The sequence below is a fragment of the Sceloporus occidentalis genome, unplaced genomic scaffold, assembly GCF_023333645.1.
Source record: "Sceloporus occidentalis isolate IW3139 unplaced genomic scaffold, rSceOcc1.0.p SCAF_154, whole genome shotgun sequence".
NCBI lineage: Eukaryota > Metazoa > Chordata > Lepidosauria > Squamata > Phrynosomatidae > Sceloporus > Sceloporus occidentalis.
The window spans coordinates 2,199,281-2,212,253 of NW_028317134.1; the positions used below are offsets into that span (position 1 = coordinate 2,199,281).

The 12,973-nt window shown below is 37.8% G+C and overlaps 1 protein-coding gene across 1 annotated transcript in view; it reads right to left on the bottom strand.

Moving 5' to 3' along the window:
* LOC149280574 (cubilin-like) overlaps positions 1-12,973 on the bottom strand; it is a 96,875-nt gene that overhangs the window by 40,080 nt on the left and 43,822 nt on the right. Inside the window, exons 30-37 of the mRNA XM_089500417.1 lie at positions 8,141-8,315; positions 7,818-7,999; positions 4,998-5,154; positions 4,400-4,516; positions 3,863-3,976; positions 3,317-3,445; positions 2,601-2,733; positions 788-993 (exon numbers count right to left, since the gene is read on the bottom strand). Coding sequence (XP_089356543.1) covers positions 788-993; positions 2,601-2,733; positions 3,317-3,445; positions 3,863-3,976; positions 4,400-4,516; positions 4,998-5,154; positions 7,818-7,999; positions 8,141-8,315 — 1,213 coding nt within the window. The remainder of the gene's footprint in view (positions 1-787; positions 994-2,600; positions 2,734-3,316; positions 3,446-3,862; positions 3,977-4,399; positions 4,517-4,997; positions 5,155-7,817; positions 8,000-8,140; positions 8,316-12,973) is intronic.

Here is a 12,973-nt window from a genome sequence, read left to right on the forward strand (position 1 = left end):
TTTTTTAAACCTATTATCACTGATAATTATTATATTATCTGATTTTAAAAGAAGGCTTGTGAACAAAACAATGTATAATTTGCGCGGTTTCATCAAATATGGAAATGGGAAATCATAGTTTAACAGACATGGTAAAAATTTAAAAAAGAAAAACTCCAGTCCTAGGGTATGAAACCCCCCGCTCCTGTAAGGGTTAAAAAAAACCTCATAATGTACTCTAAGATGCATTCATATGTACTGGGACTGTCAGAGACATTAAACTGTCCCTTAAACCACTTTGGTGATTTCCTTACAAAGGTACATTGACTCCTGTCCTTATCAACCTAAAAATAAAAAATAGCACAAATGATTTGAAAAACCGATTGTTTTTTGCCCTTTAAGCTAGTTCTGACAATTGTGTGGCTACATGTCTGCTTTTTTTCATATAAACACTTTAATATTTTTAATCAAAATCCACAGGAGCTTTGTTTTAAACTCAGCATATGCCAAATTATTTTGTGTTACATCTTACAGAAACAGGCTTTTCCTCCAATTTAAGAATAAATAGGTATTTCCTGTAACATTCTTCTAAAACAAATCCAAAAATTACAAACAATCTAAAATAAGAATTAACTAAAAATCTTTTAATAAAGTGTATATTAAACCATAAATTAACTAAACAATATATATATATATTTAAATATGGGATATTTATATTGAATGTATTCTTAATACATTCACCTGCATTGGGCAATCAAAACAAACACTTGTCCAGATATTATAGACCTACATAAATAAAAATACTTACAATGAGAAAATGTGGCCCTAAACCCAGAGCCACTGACAGTGGCATCCGAGACAAACTTAATCCACAGGACGTGGCCAATGATGGATGTAATATTAGTTGGCAGTGAATCTCCGCAATAGCGTCCAATAAATGCACCAGTTTCATTTCCTTCTCTAACTTCCAAGTAATCATTCTGACAGCCATCACTAGCTTGCATATTAAAGGATCTATGTGGAGAAAACCAAGGAAACACAATATACATCCATGACATATTTTATAAAAAGTTCTTAGAGAGCAGCTATTCTAAACTATAGCAATTTGAAAAAAATAGGTACTTATGACCTACCAACAATTTACAATTTATATACAAACATGGGGAACATTTTTATGAAATACTTGTATAGCTAAATATGTAATCATTTGGTATCACGCACGAGGAAACTTAACCATGTATTTAAACATAGTCTAAACAAAACCATGGAAGACTTCAGTACAAATACATTCAAAGTCTTTAGAAGGCTCTTGCAGGGGAAATCTTTACCCAACAGGCGAAGCAGATAGAGGAGCCATAATTACTGTAATGATGATAAGTGGCTTTTCGTTATCTGCTTTGTCTGTTGGGCGCAGATTTCCCCTGAAGGGTGGCACTTATCACCGTTAGAGGAGTCATTGTTCCTCCTTTTAAATAGGAGAGGACATGCTTCACAGTAAGGCTGGAAAGCTGGAATGTTCTTCTTATGGAGGAGGTGTCCAAAAGTATCCTGGAGGCCTTAAAGAATGAACTGTCAAGAAAGGGTCCTAAGAGGAACACGTTATATTTTACAATTATTATTCCTACTGCCCACAGAGGTATCCCCTGCCTTCTGGGCAAAACGTCTTTGCGTTGAAGAGGGGTTGTTGGTTGCTTCACCTGGATCAACACAAGGGTTATCCTGAAAAGTTGAACTTGAAGGCCTTATTTTTTTCTTTCTATCGCACTGTGTAACAATGAATTACATATAAAATAGTATTCTTTGTTTCTTGATTTACCTTATTGGTATAAGATTTTGTAATAAACTATATTTGAACCACCTATACTAACTTATGTTGTGATATAGTCCTATATGTCCTATATATATAGTCCTATATATCCTATAAAACACAAGTTGCAATGGATAATTTCACCTAGAAATGTTACATCATACAAAAGATATTTCTACGCTTTTTTGGATTTCCTCTGTGCAGAAGTATTTTGAAAACTAAAATTGTTTGGCTGACTTTGACACTATTCTAGCTAAAGGCAGTATTACATAATTCCCAAAACTGTCAAAATGCTTCCCAGAAATTATCCTTTAATCATGTATATTTATTCATATTTTTTAAGGGAATGCTTAATTGTCATGTGGCACAAAGGCAAGAACTGATTAATATTATTAAAAGTTTCTATATTGTTTTTGTGATTACACTTTTTTAGAGGAAAGAATAAAATGACTGATCTGCTAAGTTTTATTATAAACATATTAAGTGCCGAAGTGGAAGAGCACCTTTTCTATTTAACTAGATGTGAGGAACCCTTAAGCTCTTGTTGGGCTACAAATTAAGGCTGGTTAATTATTTTTTGTTCTCCTCAGAACTTTTAATTATTGCTATCGTCGGTCACTCTGAGTATTAATCATTGTACATTTTAAATCCGCCTCGGGTTAACAAAACTCTTGTGACTCCTCACAGCCTTGTTTCCTTTCCAAGTTGTGTTTTATGTTAAAACAGTTATTACATGGCTTTCCTGCCAGACGCAGCACTTCCTTCCTGTAAAGTCATTGAGAGCCGAACAATGTGCAGATAGAAATAGAATTACATGAAAGAAAGCATGAGCCGGTTGCCAGGAGAGCTCAGAATATTCCAAATACACTCTGTATTTGCAGGATAACCCTCGGGGTAGTTCGGACTGTTGAAGGCTCCTGTTTCCATGTGTAATGTACCCCCGCATGCTGTGAAATAAAAACAAGTACATCTTAGCTACGTTAAACAAAGGATATGCTGCTCCATATAATACTAAGGAGGTTTGTGGTAGTAAACTACATTAATTATTTTAAGTGATGATATTTGGTGGCTATAATACAACGTTATCAAGATCTGATGTATCGAGTTCTATATTTGACAGCGTTAAATAAAAAGAGATACATTTCCTGAGAGGATGTAGGTTGAACCAAATATCTACCCCTGTGTAAGATCGTCCTTAATAGACTGTTTGGAATTTAAACGGGTTAATGCTCATTTGACTAGTCATGGCTCTGACACATCATGATAACCAGGCTTGGACTGGGCCATACAACCCACCAGCCTAACTCTCATTAAATTCCAAGTGTATTCTAATTGGTGATTTTTTTTATTGACCAAATAAACTTTTTCACTTATTGAGCTAAAAGCATTGTAAGAGTTCATAATCAAGCTTCGTGTGCTTGGAAAATTATAGTATTTAGATAATGTGTGACAAGCCTACACTGAGCACATTGCTATTACTAACTGGAGCAGCGCAGTATGTAGAATAGGATGGAGTAGCCTGGTTCTCACCTGATGTTGATGCTGCATACGTTGCATGGAAGCCTTTAGCATCGGTAGCATTGTTTGAGATAAATTTTACCACAAGGGCATTGCTGTAAGACGTGATAGGATGAGGAATCGTACTACCACAGTAGCGTCCTAAAAATAAAATAAAGTCAGCTCTCTCTCTTTCATGCTGCGTCCCTCTTTCCTCCCCTCATCTCCCACCTTTGTAGGAACACAGAATGATGTGTGGGGCTTGTGTCACATTGTTCTAGAGTGCCACAAGTCAGAACTATGTGTATATAAACAACAGAAATTATAGAATAGGTTTTATTAGAGACATATCTTGTCTAGGCGCTGCCCCCTACTCTTACCTCCACAGCCAATGTGTAACATCCTGGGTGCTGGGATATGACATCATATCCCAGCGTGCTTGATGAGTGGTGCTATGGAGGCTGTGTCCGCTAGGCACAGTGCCCCACAGTCTATATACTGGTCGGTTAGAAGGCAGATCTTTGATCTCCCCAATCAGCCCAAGGAGAAGTGGCACGCCGGGAGCCTGATTTGGCATACCTTGAACAGATGAATCATAGTTATCCCCATCCAATATCTCCACATAATCTGTTGTACAATTACGGTTCCTGTCTTCAGTGTTAAAGTCCGTGAATGAAAGTGTGATGTGATTAACTAGGAATAAAGACAATTTACAAAATAATGCATCAGAAATTAAAGCAGATCCATCCCGTTTCCGTAATATGATATGTGATACAGTTATATACATACAGTTATATACATTAAATAAACCTAACTGCATTTACTGGTTATAAAGTAATAGGCAATGTATTTGTTTTAGAAAGCAGCCTTGATCTGTTTGATATCCCTTTGCATTATGGTTGGGGGGGGATACTTCAAGGCTCTAAATTGATGTGGCATATTGGTCTCACCATTTGGCTCAGCTTCCCTAGGGTAAAATAGTCTGCTACTTTAATCTCCAAAACCAAGAACGAAGACAAAAATACAAACTTTTAATACATTACTTTATCTATATATCTATCCATCTAACACAGCTATTAAAATGTTGCAGGTACAGATTATAACTCTGTTACTCACAAGGTTCCTGGGCATGGATAATCCAGATGCATTCCTGAAAGTTTGGGTATTTGGCAGGGTACAAAGGAGAGGCAATAGTTCCACCAACTGAATCAGATGTTATGACACTTCCACATGCTTAAAAAATGAAATAAAGAAAACTCAGAGTTAGGGACCTAAACTATGGGTGCAGGTGGGTATATTGTTATCACAAATCTTTAACTTCCCTCGTTCTTGACCAAGTCCAGTCACCTTTGAGGATTTACTTCAGGATTGGATATATGGAAAACTGATCGGAGATGAAGTGCTTACAGAATTTGCAATGTCTTTTACGTTGACATTGGTATGGCCCTAGATGATATTAACTTTAGTTAGTTTACCCTGAGAAAATTAAGTGACTTCCCAAGGGATAATTCTTCAGAATTCAACCATAAGTTATAGATGTTGGGCAGACTGGAGAGGCCGAAAGGTTCTTATCTGCCATCACTTTCTATATTTCTACATCTTGGCCTAACTAAATCCAACTTCATTAACAAACCCATAGTTTGTGACTGCAACCTGCATAATAAAAAATGTTATCTTTCTTACCTGTTTCCCAAACACTGGAGGAATAACTTACCTTCACTAAATCGAGCACTGAATCCTCTATGCTGTCTGCTTCCATCAGATCTTAGCAAGACAAACATTGTATTTTGAGTTGATGTTAAAGGACTGGGAAGTTGACTTCCACATAAAACTTGTATAAGTGGTGCTTCACTATCTTCACCATCATAAAGCTGTGAAAATAAATACAATTAATATATTAATCATGTCTGCTAATGGGCAACAATGTATTGCAATCATGTATAAGAGGAGCACATTTGCTAAAATCCATACGTGCAGAACACATTTAGGCACCCAGCCTCCTCACGGGTTGCGATCGGCCTGCAGCCTGGCTGGTTTGCGGTGTGCATTTAGTGCTTTCACCTCCAGAGAGATGGTGCCTCTCAGTGACTACCTTCCTGAGGAGCACACGACTGCAGACCATCTACACCTGTTACCTGATGGACAGGCTATTTAAACCTGCTTTACACTAAGAACTGGGCACAGTTGTTCTGGCACCTCTGATTCTGATTATCTGATCTGGCCTGTTCATTAGATATCGTGACTTCTGTTTGCCTGTGACCTTGAATACAAAGTGTGACAATGACTTTTGTCTTTTCTACTCTGTACAATGATTCTTCTGAATAGTATTTTTATTTTTGAATGCATGTTGGGCTCCATTTCGCATCCAATGCATCTTACTTTTGTTTCATTTAACTCCTTCCTTGGCTACCTCTGCTGAGAGAAGTAATCATTAGTATGTGAATGTCTTGTCCATGTCCAGTACTATGTACACTGAAGTCACTGAAGCAACAGTCAATTGCATGTGTGGAAGCAACCATCAGTGTTCAGATAGCATACATGTTCTCTGCTGCTACTCTTATTGATTTCAATTGGAGCCAAGGTCCCAGTTCCTAGGATCAGAGCTCTACTGGGCATATCGAAGAAGCTTACTATGGTATCCTCCCTGCTGCGAGATAGAAGTCTCATTTTCTAACTCTGATAGCTAAAGACTGTCTTCTCTAATATGCATCCAGTAAAACGCAATATGCATTAAAATAAGTTTGCAGAAACATAATTAACAAAACCATGCTCCATATTATATTGGACATCCACATGTCTCTTGTTCACTCCTGCTATTAATGTGCGTGAATAAATATTATTTGTCTGCCCCTGGACATGGGGCCCCTAGAGGTTTTCATCACAGGGTCCCGTATAAGGCATAACACAAAGCAGGGGCCTCTTGTAGCGTGGGGAAGCTGCATCCAAAATGTTTTTGGATGAACACTATTTAGAGCCACTGAGTGGCTCTTGATGTCTTCTCATCCCCTTGTATATGGAACTTGGAAGTACTAACCCAGGGGATACAGAGCTAGCCATGGCTTTCCAAACCAATCCCCCCAAAAATTCATGCAGTGGCCCACCAGTCAGCTGCCATACCTTAAATCTGTGGACCACTCACAACATTAATAAAAGTTTCTCCAGCGCAGCTCAAATGCCATCTCTGAAGATAATTAATGCTTCTAAAATACATTGCCCTTTTTCCTTTGATTTTTTTTTTTTTTACAAAAAACGGTCTGCAGTTTAGAAATCAATGTACAATTTGAAAAGGACCTTTGTCTATCCCAATAGAATAGCCATTTAAGAGAGATTCATGAATGAAGTTAACAGTTTTGGACTGGCCTTTCTGTAACACACACTCGCTTTAGAATGCAGACACTGGAATACACGCACGTTTCCCATTTCAGAGACACATTGTTTCATGTGTGGCTTCCCGTGCCTTTAACACACGAATACAGGGCTGAATCGCAGTTGATTTCAATAGACAAAAGGGATATTGATAGCAGAGTAGTGTCTTTGTCTCTGGCATTTACAGAAATCGCAATAATCATAACAATAATGCTATTATATCATAAAAATAAAGACATAACCAGATTTTTTATATTCCTTCTAAGTTCACCGGTGAGTTCCCCGCACCGGTGCCAAGTGCGTGGGATCTACACGCTACCCCGGCTACATGACAGGGAAGTCAGAAGCACCGGTAAGTTTGGGGGGGGGGGCGGGGGAGTGTTAAATGGGGAGCATAAGGCATTTCTGGAGGCAGAGTGCTCTGTGAAATGCCTTTTTAACCCCCTTAATGCCTTTTCAACCCTCTATACGCCACTCTGCCTCCTGAATGCCTTAAACCTCCCTATATGCCACTCTTCCCCATAATATTCCTTTTAACCCTCTAAATGCCAGAGTGGCATATAGGGGTATAAGGCATGTCTGGAGGCAGAGTGGCACATAGGGGGTCAAAAGGCATATCATGGGGCACAGTGGCATATAGGGTTAAAAGGCATATCATGGGGCACAGTGGCATATAGGGGGTATAAGGCATTTCTGGGGCAGATGTGCATAACTGGGGGGCAGGTTGAAAAATAGAAGGAAATAAAACCAAAATATTTTTCTCAATCATAGCTTTTATCAAAAAAAAAAAATAGTTTAGATGAATTAACATTTACTGGTAAAACTTTTTTCCTATAGGGTCGTCTTATATTCAGGCTTTTTCTTTTTTTCCTAAATTAATATTCAGATTTGGGGGGTCGTCTTATAATCAGGGTCGTCTTATAATCGATCAAATACGTTAATTTCTATACAATATTGTATTCTCATGATTATATTAAGGACTTTAAGGATGTTAGAGAATACTCAGGATAAATGTTCCTTATAATAAATACTGTAGTTTAAGATGATTCTTGGAATCCGTTTAAACAATTATCTAAAATATGCCTAAATCATGGAAACAAGAGATGAGAATTAATGTAAAGCATACTTAATTAAAGATACAAATAAAGCAATGGCCTTAACTACTTACAGAAACAGAATCGAAGTTGCATGATCTATGAGATTCAATATCGAAGTCTGTGAAGTTGAGGGTGACTCGGTGTCCGCTGTCAACTCGGATAAGCCAGGAGCATTCTGTGTTGTCATCATAAGGCCTTGGATAGTTTGGAGAATGGATCTCCCCACTCGATGCCTGAACCACTCCTCCGCAACCTGAACATTGACACAACACAATGTGACTGTAAGTACAGATACATTTCCTAATGCCTGATAGAAGAATGCAGCAGTAACATTCCAGTATCGTCAACATGCCAACAACTTTCTCTGTCTATAATAACAGAAAAGTCAAAGTACCTCCAGGAATTTCACGCCAAGTCGCATTAAATCCTCTGCCACTGACGTATGCGTCGCTCTTGAATCGAACTGTGACTACATTGCCGGTACTAGAGACTTGCAGTGGATTCCCTGGAAGTCGAGGTGCACATAATTGAGCTAGTCTTGGGGAGGATAAGTCATGTCCACCATAAATCTGAAATTATTGAGATGCCTCCAGTTATAACAAATACACGCTAAAACTTTGAAAAGAATGGATGAACTTGAGTTTGGAAATGTGTAATTTAATCCTGACTGATCCACATCATTTTTATATACATATACCTGGCTTCTTAGAAACACAGTATTTGACATCAGATAAGAACGTTTTGGCCCATCTAGGCTCCCCATTTTTCTTTAATCAGTTCTTGGTGTCATTGTAGATTCAATATAGCCATATGCCTACCCCATGCATGTTTAAATTCCCTCACTGTATTAGCCTCTACAACTTCAATATGTCTTTTTGCCTTTGTAATATCAATAGCCATTATTTTTTTAATGAATAAAAATGTCAGTAAATACAAAAGCATTGAAAAAATACAATGAGCTCCACAGTGAATTGAAGTTGCCCGTCTTTTTTGTTTTGCTCATGATTCATACCCAATCTTCATAACAGGATGCCCAGCCTAATGTAGTATTATCTTGGGACATCCACCCAGTGAGTCCAATTTTAAGTGGAGATTGCAGGATAAAACCTGAATTGTTTTCTTTGGTTTCAAAGGATATGGGATGCTATTAGAAGATAAATTGTCAGTAAACGTTATCATTCCATGATAATGTGCACATCCCATACCACCATATTTACATACGTGCATTTATTACTATAACTAAATGGTGGATGTGTCACTCACTGTATTAATGGTAATTATATATATATATACACATTTATACATACATCATGATTTATGAGAGTAAGTTCCATTAGTGAGATGGCTTGAGGAATCCCATTGATTGAAATATGCATTATACAGGGCCATCCAAGCTACTCTTGCAGTAGAGGTTCACTGGGGTTGGCCCTTCATAATGTATAGTGACGTTAGCGAGATAAAGCTTCCGCTCTCCTACAAATTCTCCTGCCACATACCTCTTTAATGAATAAAAGCATACATAGAAAGGCTTGTTGTCAGAAGGATCATTTCTCTATGTGACAACTGTTTCTAATCCTTGATTGATAAATAATATAATTTTTAAACCTTTGTTATACATTCCATTTTTTCTGACATAGCACATAGCCCTATATAATGAGTGAAATCAGTAAATAATACAGACAGACATTAAATGTTGTTCATTTAATATTATAAAGCAACATATAAGTATTTACATTGAAGCGGACTATAACATGCATTGGTGTATATTCTGTGATATACGTAGCAGTCATTATTAGATATTTAGACCTTCCCACAAGAGAATAATACATTTCTGTGGAATGTCATAAAATACAAAGTATTTGAAATAAACTTGAACTAAGCTTATGCATGTCAGCTAAGTCATGCTTTACGCTAAAAAAGCCAGTGTTTTGCAGACAAAACTCTTTACTCCTGACAACTTGATTGAGACACTTTATTGTGTTCTATGTAAGGATCAACATGTGGCCCTCAGCATGCATAGGCCCCAGGAGCCATGGGACATTAGTGACCCTAACACCGACCCATCGTAAGGAGAAAATAGATATACTGCTGGAGTCACTTCTATGCATTTACTATAACTGAGTCTAGCAGATGAGGGTACTTCCTGTTTTTCCACCATATTAAGTGAGATCACTTCCTGTCTCTTGGGTCTTCCTGAAAGAAGCATATAATTTTTTGGTCACAGATAAGGAAAGGCTTTCCTGTGAGCCCTACTTATATTTAATTAATTCAGTATATTGGGCTATGTGTGTCACTTTTTCATTCTCTTTCAGCTATCAAATTGATCCGGGAAATGCATTTGCATCTGGAATTCATAATATCAAGTTTAATGCTTCACCTCCATTATTTGCTTGTTGGTGTGACTTAGTGACACTGCGGAAAAGTGAGGGCAATTTAAGTGGTCCAATCTACGAAGCTGGTCTCTGATTTTTGTGGCTTTAGCCTTAAAGTGGAAGAAAAGCCAGGATCCGGTTTGACGTAGCCTTTTTTTACTGTTGGAGCCAAAAAGTTCTAATAAGAACTTTCATTAAAACTGGGTAGAAATTGTTACATCAGCAACAGGTGATATGACTACACGAAATCTTCACAAAGGGTTATTAAAGTGTTAATATTTCTATGAAGTCTTAGGCTCAGCTAATTTATAAAATGTTATGTATGGTAATGGCTCTTTAGTGTTATCAAACCCAATAGTTTGTAATCATTTACAAGTGAGTAGAACAGAATCAATCAGGACCGTTGGAGGGTTTATATTTGAACAGATTTATAGTCAGCACAAAAGGTAACGTGACCATATTTAAAACAAGTTTGAGTCACTTTATGTTTAGAAAATAAGCTGATGCAGTAAAGGAGTACTGCCCAGAAAACCTTAAAGAGCGTTACTGTATATGAAAGATTGTTTCTGTGTTCTAAAATGATTCGGTGTTTTGAAGCCAGAGGTTTAATCTGTTTTCCCCCATCTGCTTCTGCATTGTCAGTCCCATTTATTGTTAGGTTCACATCAGCATTCCAAAGTTCTGAGAGTGATAAAAGGGGGTTGATTTACGTGAGACGGCAAAAAGTTGTTTAGTGATTTCTGTTTCTGGTTAAATGTTTCATTTGTTGAGTAAAAGAAAATTAAAAAATACTACTATGCACGTATATTATTACTTACAAAACACAATTCTACCTTATACCGAGAGTAATAGTATCGAGTAACAGCATTACAGTATAGCCCTAAAATCTGCTGTGCCAGCAAAGTACATAATAATACATTAGTTGTTATCATAGTTAGTGCCAGTAGGCTAGTGCATGGTCAGCATATTGATAACTCTGTCCTGTGTGTAACAAGTACGGCATGAACCCCCCTCCTCTGATAAACGTGGCAGTAAGTAATGGTACACAGACGAGGAGTCCTAACAAACCACAGATTTTCACTCAAGTGCGTTGTTATTATACCCGTGTGACTCCTGCAAGCAGATTAGATGCTTGATGTTGATGTTCAGGAGTAATGTGAGAAAGCATCGTAGACACCTGCAATAGATTTCCAGGCAAACGTAGCAAAGCTGCAGTGTACATAAACCTATCGGAAAGAATTACTCAGTAAAAAGTGATTCACAAGGAGCAGTCTAGATGGGTAGATTGGTTATTTTCTGCTTTTACTATTTATGTTTCCATAATTGTGGAACATAGAAACATAGAATGTGATCGCAGATAACAGCCACACTTCTCATCTAGTCTGCCCATTATTCCTGCTGTGAAGACTTCAAACCCGATCTGGCCCTTGGTTTTCTGTTATATTCAGATGAAGCTTATGTCTATTCCATGCATGTTTAAATTATATCACTGTATTAAGCTCTATTACTTCTGCTGGGTAGCTGGTCCACCTATCTGCCACCCTATGGGTTAGGTAAAAGTATCCTCCCTACAGGGAAGGAAGGGTTATAGAGAGGGTAGTAGTAGCTCTTATCTTCATTTCAGTCTTGATGTGTCCCCAAAGATGGTGGTTTTCTGCTATACAGAGACAGAGAAACTGAACTCATGAATATGTTCTGTAAAAAGATCTAGAAACTTCCCCTCTTGTAACCACTATGTTTAAGCCTCCTACTCAAAACCAGGGATTCATGGCCACACTAAAGTATTTGGTGGTGTAATAAAGAAAAAATAAGTTGGCACAACAAAGGCAGCAGCCCTCCCTAGCGACTAGTAATTTGAAACACTGAAGTTGGAACATTTTGATTTCACATGAATATGGGATATTCAGTGGCTGGGAAAACATCCTGACTCATATTAAACACAATATATTCTTACACTAGAAAACTAGGGGGGTATCCGTTCCACAAAGTGAGAGGCTATCGCATGCATGTAACATGTTTGCCTTCTGAACCCTAACTTACCTTTCTCTTCATTTACTGGTATTTACTGTAGGGTGTTACTTGTCTAGCTTATGGAAAGTATTGAATCTCGTGTTTAGCAAAAAGTAACTAGGTTTTATCTGCAGGTATTATTGTGAGCGCTGGTGATAACTAATGGGGCTTTGGTGTAGCATGAGGTCTCCTGCTCAGCAGCTACGAGGTGAGATTGTAACCTATGTATACAGTTATCTATGGCAATTTGGAAATAATAATATCTCTGTAAGAGTGTGAAGGAGTGTGTGACATCTAAACTTAGACAAGCCTCTGTGCCTCTCAGGGAAACTTTTCAACATCTCATCTTCGCAGATAAAAACCATTCAGCACATATAAAATGCCCATATTTTCCTCATATAAAAACCTTCGGTCCTTTTGGCCCATCTGTGCAAATGTTAACTCACGCACAGCACAGCTCCTGCGAACTTAAATCCTCACTGGGAGAAGCCCATGCATGGCCTCTAACTTGGAGGTGTACTAAGTAAATACTTTAAAAAACAGGCCGCTGCTGTGAGCCCCTGGAAAATGCTTGGGTACTGCTGCTCGTTTTGCCTCTGTGGACTACAGGCTACCATTTTGAGCAATCCACCTGTTTTTGGCCACATTCCACTTTTATCCCTTCAATACCATAACTAAATTGCAACTCATTATTTTTCATTATGGCATCAGAGAGGTGTAAATCAACTCCTTTACCTTATTTTAGTGAAGAATGAAATACTTGTGCCTTAACAACACAGTGGCACATTTTCAGTAGTAAACGACTGGAAAATAATTTAAAGACAGGTATCTAAACTCTTTCAAAA